This window comes from Narcine bancroftii, chromosome 10 (genome assembly GCF_036971445.1).
Source record: "Narcine bancroftii isolate sNarBan1 chromosome 10, sNarBan1.hap1, whole genome shotgun sequence".
In the NCBI taxonomy this organism is placed as follows: Eukaryota; Metazoa; Chordata; class Chondrichthyes; order Torpediniformes; family Narcinidae; genus Narcine; species Narcine bancroftii.
This window is the reverse complement of record NC_091478.1, coordinates 47,678,117-47,697,298: the sequence shown is the minus strand read 5'-3', so window position 1 is coordinate 47,697,298 and position 19,182 is coordinate 47,678,117. Positions and strand designations below refer to the sequence as shown.

The following is a 19,182-nucleotide window of genomic DNA, read 5'->3' as shown; positions in this document are numbered from 1 at the left end:
GATGTGCACCATCATACAACATCCCCCCCAGAACTGGCTACGCATCCTACCACCTTGGCGGCTGGCCCCGGCGCTTGGGCGTGGCCGTCTGCACCAGCTATGATAAGTCCACCGTAAAAAGTTCCTCTCTCCTCCCAATGTCCAGAGTGAAGGTTTTGCCGGACAGGTGCAAGGCTTTGTATGGCCCCTCGTACAGTCACTGTAATGGTGCAACTTGTGGTCCCTCCGCACGAAAATGAACTGGACCGAGTCAGGCTCTTTGGGGAGATGAAACGGCTGGGTGCCATGGTGTGCCGGGGGTGGGGGAGCTAGGGAGGCCAGTCACTGTGTCGGTCCGCCAGCAAGTTTTTGTCGGTGGCCGTGGTGTCAAGGTCTGGGCCAAAACACTTACCCGGCAGGGAAAGCAGTGCACCATAGACCATCTCTGCTGTGCCATAGACCATCTCCACTGCTGAGGCCTGCAGGTCCTACTTGGGTGCCGACCTAATCCCAAGGAGGACCCAGGGTAGTTCATTCGCCAGTCTGGTCTGAAGAGCCTGGCCATAAGCGATAACTTCAGGTGCCTGTGGAATCCATTGGACTGCAGGTGGTATGCTGTGGTGTGGTGGAGCTTGACCCTCAGGATCTTTGCCATCCGAGTCCACAGGGCAGACGTGAACTGCGCCCCTCTGTCGCTAGTGATGTGTGCCGGGACTCCGAAACGAGTGATCCATTGGCTGATCAGAGTCCTGGCGCATGTCTCCACAGAGGTCTCCTTAATTGGGAAGGCCTCTGGCAACCTTGTGGCTGCCACCATGAGGAGGTAACAAGCCTCCTTGGACACCGGCAGGGGCCTGACAACATCAACAAGGATGTGTTGGAATGTGCGAACTGCCAGCTCAAAGTTCTGGATGGGGGCTCGCGTGTGTTGCTGGACCTTGGAGGTCTGGCACCTGGTACAGTTCCTGGCCAGTTTCGCCACCTCCTTCTTCAGCCTGTGCCACACAAACTTGCTGGGTGAGTGAGGTCGTGGATCAGACTGAAAACCTTCGCCCTCCAGTGCAGCGGGACCACCAGGCGTGGCGTGCCTTTTTAAAAATTTTTCACACTATGAACCATACTGACCAAAATACACACAAACATTTCCCTCTTGAATATACACAGTGTCATTTTCTCCCCTTTCCCCCCCCCACAACCCACTCAACATTCAACATATATGATACATTAAACCCATTAAACAATGTCATCACACAATGAAAATAAACAAGAAAATTGTGTCATCCACTTTTACATACTGGGTCAGTTCATTTCATCTTCACCTTCTGTCATTTTAGGTGGTGAAGGTCCATGGCAGGACTTCTCTGTTGTGTTCCATGTACGGTTCCCAAATATGTTCGAATACTGTGATGGTATTTCTTGAATTATATGTTATTTTTTCCAATGGAATACATTTATTCATTTCTATGTACCATTGCTGTATTCTCAGGCTCTCTTCTGATTTCCAGGTTGACATAATACATTTTTTTGCTACAGTTAAGGCTATCATAATAAATCTTTTTTGTGCTTCATCCAAATCGAGTCCAAGTTCTTTACTTCTTATATTACTTAGAAGAAAGATCTCTGGATTTTTTGGTATGTTGCTTTTTGTGATTTTATTTAATATCTGATTTAGATCTTCCCAAAACTTTTCCACTTTCTCACATGCCCAAATTGCATGTACTGTTGTTCCCGTTTCCTTCTTACAACGAAAACATCTATCTGATACTGTTGGGTCCCATTTATTTAACTTTTAGGGCGTGATTTAAAGCCTGTGTAACCAATTATATTGTATCATGCGTAACCTCGTGTTTATTGTAATTCTCAGTTCCGGTGCATAGCTTTTCCCATGTTTCATTCTTTATCTTTATGTTTAGATCTTGTTCCCATTTTTGCTTGGGTTTACAGCTTGTTTCCTCGTTCTCTTTCTCTTGCAGTTTGATGTACATGTTTGTTATAAATCTTTTAATTATCATTGTGTCTGTAATCGCATATTAAAAATTGCTTCCTTCTGGTACCCTCAGCCTGCTTCCCAATTTGTCCTTCAAGTTGGTTTTAGTTGGTGGTATGCAAACATTGTACTGTGAGTTATACCGTATTTACACTTCATTTGTTCAAAAGATAATAATTTATTTCCCGAAAAACAATTTTCTATTCTTTTGATCCCTTTTCTCTCCCATTCTCTAAAGGAAAGGTTATCTATTGTGAAGGGGATTAGTTGATTTTGCGTCAATATTAATTTTGCTAGTTGATAATTTTTTTTCCTTTCTATGTGAATCTTCAGATGGTGCAGTACTGGTGAATTCCCAAGTTGCAGCTGTTTTTCATCCCACTTATATAGTATATGTTCGGGTACCTTCTCCCCTATTTTATCTAGCTCTAATCTGGTCCAATCTGGTTTTTCCCTTGTTTGATAAAAATCTGATATGTATCTTAATTGTGCTGCTCTATAATAATTTTTAAAGTTTGGTAGCTGTAAGCTCCCTTGTTTGTACCATTCTGTTAATTTATCTTGCGCTATCCTCGATTTCCCCCCCTTTCCATAAGAATTTCCTTATTATTTTCTTTAGCTCCTTGAAGAATTTCTCTGTTAGGTGAATTGGTAACGATTGGAATAGGTATTGTATCCTTGGGAAGATATTCATTTTAATGCAATTTACCCTTCCTACCAGTGTTAGTGGTAAATCTTTCCAATGTTCTAAGTCGTCTTGTAATTTCTTCATTAATGGCTGATAATTTAATTTGTATAGATGGCCTAGATTATTATCTAGTTGAATACCTAGGTAACAGATTGCTTGTGTTTGCCATTTAAATGGTGATTCTGTCTTAAACTTTGTGAAATCCGCATTATTCATTGGCATCGCTTCACTTTTATTTGCATTGATCTTCACCATATTCCTTCAATTTCTTATGTAATTCTTTTATTGATAATTCTGGTTCTGTTAAATATCCTATGATGTCATGTGCAAATAGACTGATTTTATATTCCTTCTCTTTTATTTTTATCCCTCTTATTTTCTGTTCTTATCAGTTCTGCCAATGGTTCTATAAGTAACGCGAACAGTGAGGGTGATAGTGGACATCCCTGCCTAGTTGACCTGCTGAATTTAAATTGGTTTGATATATATCCATTTACTGACACCTTCGCCAATGGTCCCTTATATAATGCTTTAATCCAATTAATATATTTCTCTGGTAGGTTGAACCTCTGTAGTACTTTGAATAAATAATTCCATTCTACTCTATCAAAGGCTTTCTCTGCGTCTAAGGCAACTGCCACTGTTGGCGTGTTGTTTCCTTGTATTGCATGGATTAAGTTAATGAACTTACAGATATTGTCCGTTATTCGTCTTAATAAATCCAGTTTGATCTAGTTTTACTATTTTTGGTACACAGTCGGCCAATCTGTTTGCTAATAGTTTAGCTATTATCTTATAATCTGTGTTGAGTAGGGATATTGGTCTATACGATGCTGGTGTTAGTGGATCTTTCCCCGTCTTTGGTATTACAGTAATTATTGCTGTTTTGCATGAATCTGACATGTTTTGTGTTTCTTCAATCTGGTTCATTACTTCCAGGAGAGGAGGAATTAATAAGTCTTTAAATGTTTTATAGAATTCTATTGGAAGTCCATCCTCTCCTGGTGTTTTATTGTTCGGTAGTTTTTTTTAATATATCCTGTATTTCCTCTATTTCAAATGATTTTATTAATTTGTTTTGCTCCTCTTCTTGCAATTTCGGTAGTTCAATTTTAGCTAGAAACTCATCTATTTTGTCTTCTTTCCCTTCGTTCTCAGTTCGATATAATTGCTCGTAGAATTCCTTGAAGTTTTCATTGATCTCCATTGGGTTATATGTAATTTGTTTGTCCTTTTTCCTTGATGCCAATACCATTCTTTTAGTTTGTTCTATCTTAAGCTGCTAAGCTAGTATTTTGTGAGTTTTTTCTCCTAGCTCATAATACTTCTGTTTTGTCTTTATTATATTCTTCTCCACCTTGTATGTTTGTAGTGTTTCATATTTTATTCTTTTGTCCACCAATTCTCTTCTTTTTGTTGTATCTTCCCTTGTTGCTAATTCTTTTTCTGTACTTGCTATTTGTCTTTCCAGCTGTTCTATTTCCCGATTGTAGTCCTTCTTCATCTTAGTTACATAACTTGTTATCTGCCCTCAGATAAACGCTTTCATTGCATTCCATAGTATAAATTTATCTTTCACTGTACATTTTAAAGTACATTTTAATTTGTCACTCAATGAATTCTCTAAAATCCTGTCTTTTAATTAGCATGGAGTTTAATCTCCATCTATATGTTCTTGGTGGGATGTCCTCCAGCTCTATTGCTAATAACAGGGGTGAGTGATCCGATAACAATCTAGCTTTATATTCCGTTTTTCTAACTCTCCCTTGGATGTGGGCTGACAACAGGAACAGGTCAGGCGTGGCGTGACTTTGAGACTTCGCAGAGCAATGTGTCCGGGCTGCTGGGCACCTGGACATCCTTGAGTTTGAGGCCTGAGATGGCGGTCTGCAAGGCCTGCGTCTCTGCATCGTTCCTCTGTGCCTGAGCCAGTTGCTTATAATCTAGGCCGGGTGTGAGAGTGTTGATGGCTGGACGGGAGATCACATCCGCCACTAAATTCTCCTTTCCGGCCCTGTGTTGGACGTCGGTCGTGAACTCAGACACGTTCGAGAGGTGGCACTGCTGTCTGGCGGACCATGGATCCTTGGCCATTGCCAGTGCTCGAGTGAGGGGCTTGTGATCCATGAAGGCTGTGAACGGCCTGCCCTCAAGGAAGTAGCGGAAATGGCGGCTCCCGGTCGAAGGTGCTGTATTTGAGCTCCAGCGGGCACAGCTGCTTGCTGAAAAAGGCCAAATGGTGTGCCCCAGGAACTGGAGGGACTCCTTGCCGAACTGGCATTTGGCTGTGTTGATTGTGAGGCCAAAGTCCGCCAGCCGGGCAAAGAGTGTGCGGAGGTGGGCTTTGTGTTCACCGCGGTTGTGACTGGCAATGTGAATATGGTCCAGGTAAATGAAAACAAAGTCCAGGTCTTTTCCAACCGCATCCATCAACTTTTGGGCCACATTTTTTAGACTGAAGGGCATACACAGAAACTTAAAGAGGCCGAAAGGGGTGATAATGGCCGTCTTACCCACGTCGTCTGGATGCACCAGGATCTGATGGTATCCCCGCATGAGGTCCACTTTGGAGAAGACCTGTGCGCCATGGAGGCTGGTGGAGAAGTCCTGTATGTGGGGCACCGGGTACCTGTCAGGGATGGTTGTGTCATTCAACCGACGGTGGTCCCCGCACGGTCTTCAGCCCCCAGACAATTTCGGGACCACATGGAGCGGTGATGCCCAGGTGCTGTCCGATTCCCAGTTTCTGGAGCCTTGAGAACTCCTCCTTTGCCTGCTGGAGCTTCTCGAGTGGCAGCCATCTGGGTCTAGCATGCAACGGGAGGCCCTGTGTGGCAATATGGTGGAAGACGCCATGCTGGGGAAGGGCGGCATTGAACCGTGGCTCTAAGATGGCGGGGAATTTGTGGAGGATGGTGGGGAATTCGTTGAACTCGTCCCTGACGGCAGCTATGGAGGCAATTTTGGGACTGCGGGCTTCTGCTGTGTCCAGTCAGGTGGAGTAGAACGTTCGGATGTTGACCAGCCTTTTGCCCTTCAAGTCAACCAGTAGGTCTTCTTCAGAGCTCAAGTCGGCCCCTAATAACGTAGTGCCCACGGAGGATAGGACGAACCTCCAGTGGAACGTCTCCTTCCCAATCTGGATCTGTGCCCTGTGGGTGCCGTAGGTCCTGATGGTGGAGCCGTTGGCCGCCTGCAGGGTTGGACCTCAAGATCAGGTTTGAGTCTCTAATGCTGTGGGGGGAAGGATGCTGAGCTCAGCCCATGTCCACCAGGAATCGGCGGCTGGTGGATTTGTCCATCACATGAAGGAGGCTGTTTGTGTGGCCAGCCGTCACAGCCATCAACAGCAGCTGGCCTGGTCATTTCCCTGAAACCCGCAGGGCTGGCAGCATTTACGGGCTTGCGTTCCCCAGCACTGGTGGTAGAAACATCAGGTCGACGGCCCTCCTCTGGCTTGGTCTTGGGAGCGGCTTGCGGTCGGCTGGCTCCTGGTCATGCCACCTGGTTGAGGGCTGCCTCGTTCTCCCTTCTCGTGTGCCAGAGGGATGTGCACGGGCTGCTGCTCTCCTCAGGTTCGAGAAGTCTTCACCTGTGAGGAGTAGATAGATGCCCTCTGGCATCTGTTCCAGGAATATCTGGTGGAAGAGAAAACAAGGCTTGTTGTCTTCTGCTAGTGCCAGCATTTCGTCTATCATCACCGACGGACTACAGTCCCCAAGCCCATCTAGGTGAAGGAACCTGGAAGCCCGTTGCTTCCAAGCAGCAGGTCTTTGAGGGCAGTGTACTTGACAACTGTTGTGTCATCTGCCATATCTTAGTCCAGAGCGCTCACGACATGATAGAACATTGTGGCGTCTGAGGAGATGTCGTGGAGTTGAAATTGTGCTTCCGCCTGCCCAAACCATGTTCTCAGTTGGTGGGTCCAAAAGGAGGGAAGCTTGATGGAGACAGTGTTAACCTCTGCTGAATCCATGGTGTTTTGAGTCCAGAAAAACGTCTGGGCTCGTCAGGGTCACCACTGTGGGGGTGTGAGCAGTGAAAGAAACCCAGTCACCACATTGAGGGTCGTTAACGACTGTTTTGATTTAAATTCAGCACGCTCCTATTAGGGCAGCAGGAGCTCAGTGACCTGGTACATTGTGACATCATAATCGCTGTCCAGGGTGTGCACTGGAAAGGATGCTGGAGTCAGAGAGAAACCTCTGACGATGTCATTTCCCCATGGCTGCCTCACCATCTGGCGATACAAGCGAGGCCAGTTCGCCATGAGGATATGCGCTGCCACAATAGTTCACTTATTAAATGGGCTCCAAGGAGCTCGTTGTTCTCTACACTACAGAATTATTGATGTGTAGTGGAGGATAGTCCTCCCCAGTCCTCTTGAAATCCATAATCATCTCCTTTGTCTTGTCCACATTGAGACTCAGGTTATTCCTCTCGCACCATTTCATGAGATTTTCCACCTCTTCTCTGTAGTGTGACTCATCGTTGTTGCTGATGAGGCTGACTGTTGTGTCATCTGCAAACTTGATGATTCTGTTGGCGCTGTATTTGGTGATGCAGTCATGGGGCATGAACAGGAGCTGCGCCAGTGTAACAGTGTTTGGCATTCTGCTACTGATCCAGACAGTTTTTCCATGAGGAAGTCTATGATCCAGTTACAGAGAGGGGTGTTGAGGACTGTTTCTCCACCACCGAGGAATAATCGTATTAAACACCAAGTTGAAGTCGATGAACTGTTGTATGAGGCATTGTTCCCCAGGTGGGTCAAGATTAAGTGGAGGGACAACGCTATAGCATCTTCAGTGGAATGGATCCTTCTGTAGGTGAATTGAAATCAGTCCAGTGTCTCTGAGAGGTGTGCTTTGATGCATTCCATCACCAGATGCTTAAAGCATTTCATAATCGTGGAGGTTAGTGCACTGGGCAGTGGTCATTGAGGCCTGTTATTGTCACCCTCTTTGAAAGCAGGATGGTGGTGGTTGTCTTGAAACACAAGGGGACAATGGATCACTGCAGTGACATGTTAAAGATGTCTGTAAGGACCTACATTAGTTGGTCTGGGCAGTCCTTCAATACCCAACCAGGTTCATTGTCTGGACCCGCTGACCTGTTGGTTCACCTTGGATAAGGTTCTCCTCAGCTTGTCAATGACCAAACCTTCCATTTCCTTTTGTAACCAAGGTTCCCTAATCTTACCATTATTGCTTTTTACCTTTATAATCACGCTGAACTCCTACTATTTTGCTTTGAAACACCTTCCATTTACCTGATGTTAGTCTTCCCTTTGTGAGCTGCTCCCAATCTACTTTTGGCAGGTCACAAGATAAAGGAACAAATGTAGGCCATTCAGCCCATCGAGTCTACTCCGCAAATCCACCCTGAGCTAAACTATTCTCACTGTCTTAAACCGTAGAAGTCAGCACTATCCTAATTTAAGACCTTAAGCCTTGATCCAACCTTATCCTTTTGTATGACTTCCTTAAAGCTTACAGAATTGTGGTCACTGTCCACACACATTCCCACCCTTAATTCCCAAAACTAAGTTTGAATGCCCCTTCCTGGTAGGACTCTCTACAATCTGCTTCAAAAGACTTTCCTGGATGCTTTTAACTATTCAATCCTATCTCAGCTCTTTACACTAAGGCTCCATCCATCTGACTTCATTTGTCGATCCCTTAGGTATGGAGTAATGCTTCCCCTGATCAGCAACATCTCTTCGCCTTTTGGAACCCTCTATCATGTACGATATCCAGGAAGACAGAACCTCCATTTCTGCTCTTCCCACAGCCACGTTTCAGAGATTGCCACAATATCATTGACCCATGTGTGTTGCAGGACCTGCTCAGTCCAAGACAGTACAAAATTGTGGAGAGTTGTGAACGTGGCTCAGGCCATTACGCAAATCAACCTTCCCTCCATCAACTCGATCTACATGTCCTCCTGCCTCAAAAAGTAGCCAACATATTAAAAGGCTCATCCTACCCCAGCTACAATCCTGTTAGGAAGAAGATTGGTTAGGAAGGGAATCACATATCGTCAAATTCAAGAAGAGTGTCTTTCCCACTATTACAAGACTCCAGAATGAACTTCACATTGCTAAATGATGTTGCCTTTTTGCTGTTCTAACTGATCATGGTGCTCTGCGACTTTGCACCCTGTACTGTGTGGTTATTGCTGGGCTGATATCGCCTCAAACCGTGCATCTTGGCGCCTCACAGTTTGGCGGGCAGCAACCTCCTTTGAAGAAGACTGCAGAGCCCACCTCACTGACAAAAGGCAAAGGAGGAAAAACCCAACACCCAACCCCAACCAACCAATTTTCCCCTGCAGCCGCTGCAACCGTGTCTGCCTGTCCCGCATCGGACTTGTCAGCCACAAACGAGCCTGCAGCTGACGTGGACTTTTACCCCCTCCATAAATCTTCGTCCGCGAAGCCAAGCCAAAGAAGAAAAAAGAACATATAGGATTGCACGCAAAATAAACATTCTCACAGTACCATAAAAATTACAATAAACGAATTAATATTATCTAGACTCTCAGTTTGTCCATTTTACCTCCAAGGCTTCATGCATGCATTAAAGTAATGAAGGTAAACCTACCAGCCCCCTCATGTTCCCCACCCTCTCCTGCTGTTCTGCTCACTAGTCTTGCCTGTTCATGCTCCTCTTTCTCTCTCCCCTCCTGCTACACCACCATTTCAGGTCCTGCCCCAAATGTCACTAGTTTAAGTCATTCTGCCCAGCATCGGGAAACCTCCCTGCCACAAATATCAGACCATTTTAGTGCAACCTGTCCTTCTTGTACAGGTAAGCCCTTACAAAAGTGAAAAAACGTAAAACAGATCTAAAGGGGGTGAAAATGGGAATAATGTAATCATTACCAACAGCTGCTGCTCAAAGATAATGTCAGGAGTGGTTGTGATCTAAAATTGTTGAATTCAATAGTCTAAAAGATGTCCCAGAAGGGGTTTGATGCTGTAGTCTACCAAGATGGTTTATGAACCTTGGATCACCTCAACTTTAAAAAAAAAGCTCTAATAGGTCCACTTTAGAATACCTTATGCAGTTCTGGTCTTGCTATGGGAAGGATGCCACTAAACTGGAAATGACACAAAAAAAGACTCATGAGAATGTTACTGGGCCTGGAGAGCTTGGAGGAATAGCAGGATAAACTTGAGCTTCTTTTTTCTCTAAAAGCTGATGGGTGACCTTATGGAGATATATAAAATCATGAGGGGTATACATAAGGTGAATAGACACCATCTTTTTTCCCTATGATCGAAGATTCTAAAACTAGAGAGCATACATTTAAAGTGAGGGGGTGAGATTTAAAAGAGATCTGAAGGGGTACTTTTTCAACATAAAGGATGGTGATTATATGAAATGAGTTTCCATAGCAAGTAGTTGAGGAGTTTCAACTCTGACATTTAAAAGACATTTAGAAAGGTACTTGGATAAGAAGATTTTAAGGCAGATGGACCAGTCACAGGCAAATGAGACGAGTTTAGGTAAACAATTTGGTTGGCATGGACTGGATGGGCCTGTTTCCTTGTTGTTATAGCTCCAAAACTCCACCGCCATAGCATTTTCCTTAATCCTTACTGTCACCCCATTCCCTTTACTTTGTGCCTAATTTTCTTCACATCTTCTCAACATTACATGCCAAGTTCTGCTTTATTTTTAAGTCTTCTTCTTTGGCTTGGCTTCGCAGACGAAGATTTATGGAGGGGGTAAATGTCCACGTCAGCTGCAGGCTCGTTTGTGGCTGACAAGTCCAATGCGGGTCAGGCAGACACGGTTGCATTATCACCACACATTTATTTCTCCCCAAATCTCAGATTTATTGTTCTTACTGAGATTCTTCCTGCAATTGACAAGGCTCTCATTGGCACCCAATGAGCAAAATCTTATCCTTATGTACTGAAAATCATAATTAGCATCAAGTCCCTGCAGCCCCTCTTAATGTATTGTGCAATTCTGCAATAAAAAAGACAAAGGTGCCACTTTCTCTAACAGATCCCAAGAATTGTAATGGTAACCATTACTTTATTTTTCTAACCAATTTGAAATTATATTGCAGAAGAATAAGTCCTACCTTATTGAGTATACAACACGAATATGGCACACCGCAAGCTAGTGGCCCAGTTGCATGTCCTTCACAACTATGGTATATATTTGCTGACCAGTCTGTGAAATCATGTGCTCCACAACATTTGAACTGGAAACAAAAATGGGTCAGGTTACAAGTCTAATGAAGCTAATTTTTCAGTTTTATGTACCAAGAATGTGCACCAAGGAGAAAGAAAACAGTAAATAAACTAGTGTAACACACTCTTCACAATGAATACTCTAAATATTCTACTTTAAGCTCAGTTCATATATTGGATAAATATGAAAAAAAATTAGATAGTCGAACTCTATATTTTTGACTGCTGCATCATTCTCTTTCAGTGAAAAATTAAATACACAAACACATTGAAGTAGTTAGTTCCTATCTTTCTTCTGAGTCCTGTGTCTGACACATGGATGAGCCCAGACAGGTGAAGCTGGACCTGTTGAAGGGCTTCAACCCGGAACATTAACAATTCATTTTCTCCCCACTACTCAGCCCACCAAGTTCCTCAGCAGATGGTTTAAATACCAACATTCATCCCCAAACTCCTTTCATTCTAAATACAGAAGTGGTGAAGTACATTAAGAATTTTTGTCACACCCAAAATTATTACAAGCAGGCAGACATCTCCGGTGTTTTCCTTGAACAGGTCAAGTAGACAGGGTTGCTCTTTGTCCCCAGGGTTATTCATGGAGATGCTGGCTGAGGTCATTTGGCAGGATCCAGACATAAGGGGGTTCAAAATGGGCCAGGTGGAACACAAAAATCAGCCTTTTTGCTGATGATGTGTCAGTATATTTGATGAATCCTGAGTGGTCATTGGCCGGGCTGAAGATTATATTGGAGAATTATGGGGGAGAGGAGGGGTTTTCAGGGTACTGAGAAAATTTGAATAAGAGTAAGGTTATGCCTCTGACAAATGGGGATTATGATCAGTATCAACATGACAGTGAGTTCGAGTGGCCGAGGGAAGGCATAAAGTACTTAGGGGTCAAAGTAGATAAGAAGATACGGAATTTGTACAAGCTTAATTATATCCCTTTCATCTAGAGGGTTGAGAAAGAGCTGTTCAGATGGAGGACTCTGCCCATTACATTGATGAGCAGAGTCAACTGTGTCAAAATTAAGGTGATGCCAAGGCTCCAACATACTTTCCAGTCATTACCCATTGCATTGCCTCGGGGGTTTTTTTTTTAAGGTTCTTATCGAGTATGTCAGAAAGTTTCTGTGGAATGGAAAAGTGGCGAGAATCTTGTTGGAAAAGTTAACATGGAATTATAAATTGGGGGGTTTAAAATTACCTGACTTTAAAAAGTATTTTTGGGCATCCCAAGTGAGATTTATCACCTTGCTATTTGAGGGAGAGGGGTCCCAACAAGGATGCAGATTGGGCTGCAATCATTAGTTGAAGAGACAGCCGAATAATTTATTTATAAATGGGATGTAAAACAACTCTTAAAGAAAACAGATAACCCCATCCTAAAACATGTACTTCAGACGTGGAAAAGGAGAAAACAAGGTATTGGATGGAAGGTGGGGATCTCCCCAAAATGCCCTGACTCAGAATAATTTAATACCCTTGACTCCTGATAATATTCTGGACACCTTGAATATCAAGGATCAAGGTGTATCAAGGATTGTTACAAAGGGGGCAGCTTATGTCATTTGAGCAATTGAGAAAAAAGTATAATTTGTCCAACAGAACATTTTTCAGCTATCTGCAAATACGATATTTTTTGAGGGAAAAATTGGGACCAGCAATGACCCTACCTGAATGTAGTGGCATGGAGATTTAAATTTGAAAGGGGAATGCGTGTAAATTTATTTCCAAGATGTATTGCATATTCCAAAGGGAAGTTCCGAAACCAGGCCTTCAAAGATCGAGGGAGAGATGGAGTTGGACTTGGGTACAACAATCAATGAAGAATGTTGGCACGACCTGTGTCTGGACAGTGTGACAGGGGTCGTCCACGCCAGATAGAGGATGGTGCAATACAACTTCCTGCACCAGTTGTATCTTACACCTCAGAAACTACACAGATCAGAGTCTGAGACTTCAGAAATGTGTTTTAGATGTCGTGTGGGGGTGGGAACTTTCATCCACTCTACCTGGCTATGCTCAAAGGTGAGACCTTTTTGGGAAGGCCTGGGTGATATTCTAAAAAAATTTACAAGAGTGGATTTTCCGCAGGACCAGAATCTGTTCCTCTTGGGGGATATTGGAAAAGTGCAGCTTATACTGACTAAATCCCAAATTTTGTTTGTGAAGGTCACTTTGGTGGTAGTCAGGAAATGTGTATCGGTTTCATGCAAGTCCGATTTCCAACTAAATACCACACGATGGAATATGGAAATGCAGAGTTGCATTCCCCGGAGAAAATCACGTATAACCTACAGAGGAAACATGACACATTAGGTAGAGTGTGGCGCCTTACTTGGAGTATATTGGTTCTCAGATAGATTAATTTCCCCCTTTTAAATAGGAATAAGGTAAATTATTCCAGAGGTCTGATTACGGAGATAGGACTTGGAGCAGATAACCCACCTGCCCTTTTCTTTTCAAGTCCTTAGTTTTCTTTTGAGTTCCTTTCTTTTCTTTTTAGTGTTTTCTTTGAATGGCATTGCCATTGTGATTCTTTTCAATACAGGTCTTGATAGGAGCCATGTGCCTCATGATGAGCAGGATTGAGATAAGTTTTTGGAATTTATTCGCTGTGGTGGGTGGGGATGGGGGGTTGGGACAAATACGGACTTTGGGTATAAATATGTACATGAATAGCTTTGTTTATTGGATTTTGTAAGTCTGTGAAAACTAACATATTCAAAAAAAAATAATGTCACACAACGCCATAAAGAATATTTCCACAGTCAACTGATTACTTAAAATACTCAAGCTTTTGTATTTTCAGGAAAAATTGGTGCATCATACTATAATATTCAAAGTCCTGAGCTTGCATTTCCTGACTAATTACTTTATTTTTCACACAATGAGTTTGATTCATGCCTTTTGGACGCATCAATGGATTCCTTATACATTGGTTGAGGGAACAATGCATGCACACAAGAACTTACTTGGAAGAAAGAATGGATGTACATTGAAACACTTGGTGCATTGTGTGACCTAATGTGAAGTCGGAACAGCATTACAGAAGTGCCCTTCTACACCAGCAGGATCAGGCTTCAGCCGAAGTCATTGAGCACTGTAATAGACCCTTTGGTCCATCACGTTCATACCACCCATTGCATCTGTTCAACCTCATTTGGTTTGTAGACCTATATACCTGGTGATTCAAGTACTTGCCTAGATATGGCGAGAGTATCTGTCTCCTCCACCTCTTGAGGAAGCATATTCCAGTCCCCAACTGTAGTCGCTATGAACACATTTCTCCTCAGATTTCCTCTAATCCAACTAACACTCACCTTAAGTCCATGTTTTTCTGTTTCAGACATGGGAAAATATTTTTACTATCTTCTTTAAGTGTCATGCTCATAATTATACAGGTGTGCACTGGTTAATGTCCAATCAGGCAACATCCACAGCATATACATCTGTCATCCGATAGGGTAATAATGGAGTTCAGACAGAAATCCCGATCGGAGAAAGCAAGAACAGGATGTAGTGGATGTAACCAGACGTACGTAACAACCTCTTGCATACAACATGTGTAGCAAAGGACCATGTAAATAGATGTACTTTCTATTTATCGTAACTCCCAACCTCAGTAAGTCCAGTGCTAGTGATAGCAGTAGCAAGAGGCAAGGGAGAAGTATCAATATGGAAGTGAAACAAAAGGTTATTAAACAACACAAAGGCGGAAAATTAGTGACTGCTACTGTTCGTGATTTAGGCATGTTGCAATTTACAATCACGACCATCCTCACAAACAAAGAAAAAATTCTCCAAGCTGTTAAAGAATCAACTCCACTGAAAGCAACAAGGCTAATGAAAATGCAAGAGGGACCTCTATCAGATATGGAGAAATTGCTAATGACGTGGATTGAGGACCAAACAAAAGCGAGTCCCTCTCAACACGTTGACAATCACTGCTAAGGTATGAAGCTTGTTCCAGATGCTTGAAGAAAAAAGCAGGACCAAACTATGATATTGATTTGATTCAGGCAACGTTTCTTACTGCATAATGTGAAAGTGAGTGGTGAGTCAGCAAGTGCTGATGCAAAGGCAGCAGAAGCATTTGTTGAAACCTTAGATAATGAGGATATTGAAGAACTCCTAGAGGTGGTTCCTGAGGAACAAACAAATGAAGAGTTGCTGGAGCTATAGCAAGACCTCATAGCTGAAGAAGAGGCAAGGGAAAAGAAAACTGCAGAAGGAGAAGAAGAGCAGATGTAGAAGAGATTCACTGTGATAAGGAGTTAGCCAAATTATTTTCAGACCTTAACAGTTTGCTGAAAAGTGCTGAAGAGGTGGACCCAAACATTCGACACTTTTCACCGATAGCGAGGAACGCTCATGCAATGTTTGCTGCATATAATGAAATTTATGAAGAAAAGAAAAAGCAAACTAGGCAACAACACTGGATATCTTCCTGAAGAAATGAACACCTCCAGCCAGGACCTTCAGACATTACAGTTCATCAATGGAGGTTATTCAACCTGAAACTCTTCCAATGGAACACTATGAGGAAGTTGAGAACAGTGGTGTGGATGATGCTGATCCTCTTTCTTAAATTGTGTAGGATATAGGCTATGAAAGTGTTGACATGAAAGTTTAAAAAGTGATAAAAAATATTACCAGTAAACAGTTTAATTTATCATAAGTTCAGTCAGTATCCCATGTAATTTTGCTGAGTCCAGTGACGCCAGGACATGGCCATTGCTGGACAAGAGAAAATGCCAGAAAACAGAAATTGACCCCAAAAGGAACCCCCTATGTAAATATATCAAAGGTAGAACAAAGCTTAAAACAGGAAATAAAAATACTGAGGGGCGGCACAGTTAGCGTAGCGTAGTGCAGTGGGTGGAAAGAAAAAGTTAGAAAACCACTGTTTTAATCATACCTAATGGACTCGTTATGTGCATGGTTTCAGAACTCCAAAGGAACTGGGCCACTGACAATTTTCTCAAGCAAAATAATTCAGTAACAATTGGGTCTAGAGCAGTGATTCTCAACCTTCCCTTCCCACCCACAAACCTGATCCCCCTCTGGCTCAAGGTGTCCAGAATCTTATTATCAGGAGTCAAGGGTATTAAGCAATCCTTCAGTGTACCGATGGCATAGGGATTACTTAAAGTGGTATGTGAGTGGAAAGAAAAAGGTTGAGAACCACTGGCGTAGTGGTTAGCACAATGCCAGCAATCGGGAGTTTAGTACAAACTCCTTACAGATAGCGCAGGACTCAAACCCCAGTCCTGATCACTGAGGTTCAAGTCCTGTACTATCTGTAAGGAGTTTGTACTAATGGCAGCAGATTCAAAACATTCTGGACCACGGGAGTTGCCAGACCATAGAGCACCAGATAATAGAGGTTCAACCTGCATATACAGATATACCTTGCTTTATGAAACTAGAGCATTTCTATGGAACCTTTTGTAAGCTGAAGTTTCATAAAGCGAAGAAATGATTATCATAAATTTCAATGGGAAAATTTTTGAGCATTCCCAGACCCAAATAATAATGTATGGAATCATACCAAACAACACACAAAATTTAAAATGACACTAACATTTATTAAAAGCAAGAATGATATGATAAATACACAGCCTAGAAAGTAGAAATTTACTTTTTGAACCTTCTAATGCGCTCTGGTCAGAGCCCCCACCCCACCCCCTGCTCAGCTGCCGCCGCCACCCCAGACATACAATCTACGCTTGGTAAACTCAGTCCGGGGTGACGCCACAGGGTAGGAGATACAGAAGCGAGAGGAAGATCTATCTAATGACATCTCATCGTAGTTCCTGGGGAAGGAGCTGCTCAGGGTGAGTGCACAGTCTCTAACAACAGCTCACTACTTTCATAAAAGTGAAAATCCTTTAGTAAAAGCAAACGTAAGTTTCTTTGTAAAAGCGAATTTGTGTAAACCGAGTACCGGAATTCATATTGGTGTATACCTGTACAGTAATATGGTGTTCGCACAATGTCCAGATCGCATAACGCCCAGTTTCAGAGAACATGGACCTTAAACAGTGCGTTCCTGTATATACCTCTATCCGGTCACCCTTCAGCCTCTTCCACATCAGAAAAACAAACCCAAAAATAAAAACATTCTCTTCTTGTATGGGGACACCAATACCCCTGAGCAGAGAGCCCTCTAAAAGATAGTGGACACAGCCCAGGAGATCACACGCTAACCCCTTCCCACCATTAAGAACATCTACAGGGAACACTGCCATCGGAGAGCAGCAACAATCATCAAGGATCCACTCCACCCAGCACATACTCTGTTCTCACTGCTGCCATGAGAAAAGATGTATCGGTGCTATCAGACTCATACCACCAGGTTCTGGAATAACTGCTACCCCTCCACCATCAGACTCCTCAACAACAAACTCAGAGACTCATTTAAGGACCCTTACTTTTGCACTTTACTGATTTTTTTCTCTCTGTGTTGTAGTTTGTTTACATTTCTTTATTTGTTTACATGTGTATGTTAAGTCAGTTTTTTTGTTGCACTATAAATAAGTGGTAATACTGTCTTGCCTGCATGAAAAAGAAATCTCAGAGTTGTATGTGATATTATTTTAATTTAAAAATAACAGGCCATTTTGACTCATGACTCCGTGGTGCCCAATTTACACCCCACTAACCTACACTCCCGGTACTTTTTTTTTTGAATGGTGCGAGCCCCTGGAGAAAACCCATGCAGACATGGGAAGAATTTACAAACTGTTTAAATACAGCGCGGGAATCTTACCCCAGTCCGGTCCTGATCGCTGGTGCTGTAAAGGCGTTGCGCTAACCATTATGCCAACCATGCCATCCGTCATGTACTCTGACAATATATCTGAAATTTTTGAACTTTTCTTTGTAATTGAAATGCTCCAATCCAAGCAACCTCCTGTTGAAACAGTAATGCACCCTTTCCAGAGCAAACATATCCTTCCATAGTGTGCGAAACATAACTACACGCAATACTTTAAAAGTGGCCTAACTGATGTACTTCAAGGTTGTTCCAGTTCTTGTATTCTCTGCCATGGCTGACAAAGGCAAATGTGCTATGTGGCTTCTTCACCATCCTGTCAACTTGTGCTGCCATTTTCATGGAGCTGTACCTTGAGGTTTCTCTGTTTATCAACACTCCTTAGACTCCTACGACACATTTTAGTCCTAGGCAGCACGGTCAGCATAACACAACACTGTTACAGTGCCAGAGGCTTGGCCTCAAACTTGGCTGTCTGTAAGGATTTTTTATGTTCTCCCCATATCTGTGTTTGTTTTCCCTGGGTGCTCCTGTTTCCTCCCACCCTTCAAAATGTACCAGGTTGTAGGTCAATTGGGTGCAATTGGGCAGCACGGGCTCAAGGGCAGAAAGGGCCTGTTACTGTGCTATAAGTCTAAATTTAAAATTTCTAAATCTTACCCGTTTTCTCTCTAAAAGTGCATCAATTTGCAATTGTCAAGATTAAAATCTATTTCTTATTCCTTCGCCTGACTTTCCAGTCAATCTATATCAAGATATATCCTTAAACAACATTCCTTGTTATCTACAATACTGCCCATTTTCATTTTGTCAAACGTCTATTCCCTGCTGGTTAATGTTTCTTAAATAAGGCTATCATATCTCCTTCTACCACCTTCCCTGGTAACACATTCCAGGCACCTACCATTCTTCATAAGACAAAAATTTAACTTGGACCATATGATAACAGGCTATTCTGGCCCCAGCCTACACCACCCAAATACACTCTTGTGACCAATTACCTCCATAATCCCGTCCATCATTGGAAGGTGGGAGAAAACCAGAGCACATGGAGGAAACACAGGGAGAACATACAAATTCCTTATGTACAGCGACGGATTCCAATCTGGGTAGCTGGCACTGTAATAGCATTAAGTTAACTGCTACGCTAACCTAGCTGCCCTAAAAACTTAACGCACATCCACTTTAAACTTTCTTCCCCATCTTAAACCTATGCCCTCTATTATTTGACATTTTCATCTTGGGAAAAGGTCTATCGACCCTCTGCAAGTTTCTCACAATTTTACATAATTTTATTTACCTTTGAAGCTCAGAGAAAACATTGTTTGCACAATCTCTCCTCATAGATAATGCTTTCTAATCCAGGCAACATCCTGGTGAACCTCTTTTGCACTCTGTCCAAAGCACCACATCTTTCCTATAGAGTGGTGACCAGAACTGAACTCAATACTCTAAGCAGAGACTATACAGCTGCAACATGCCTTGTTAACTTTCATATGAATGCCCTGATTAATGAAGGTAACTGTGCCATG

The 19,182-nt window shown here is 42.8% G+C and overlaps 1 protein-coding gene across 3 annotated transcripts in view; it reads right to left on the bottom strand.

Annotated features, from left to right (window-relative positions):
• tspan15 (tetraspanin 15) overlaps positions 1-19,182 on the bottom strand; it is a 132,990-nt gene that overhangs the window by 34,822 nt on the left and 78,986 nt on the right. For 2 of the 3 annotated variants that reach the window (XR_011345615.1, XM_069900865.1), the window contains exon 5: positions 10,755-10,877. Coding sequence is in view for 1 of the 3 variants with exons in the window: in XM_069900865.1 (XP_069756966.1) it covers positions 10,755-10,877 (123 nt within the window). In the remaining 2 variants the exon portion in view is untranslated. Of the gene's footprint in view, positions 1-1,274; positions 6,720-10,754; positions 10,878-19,182 lie in introns of those variants that run through there. The other variant, XR_011345616.1, reaches the window with a different exon arrangement.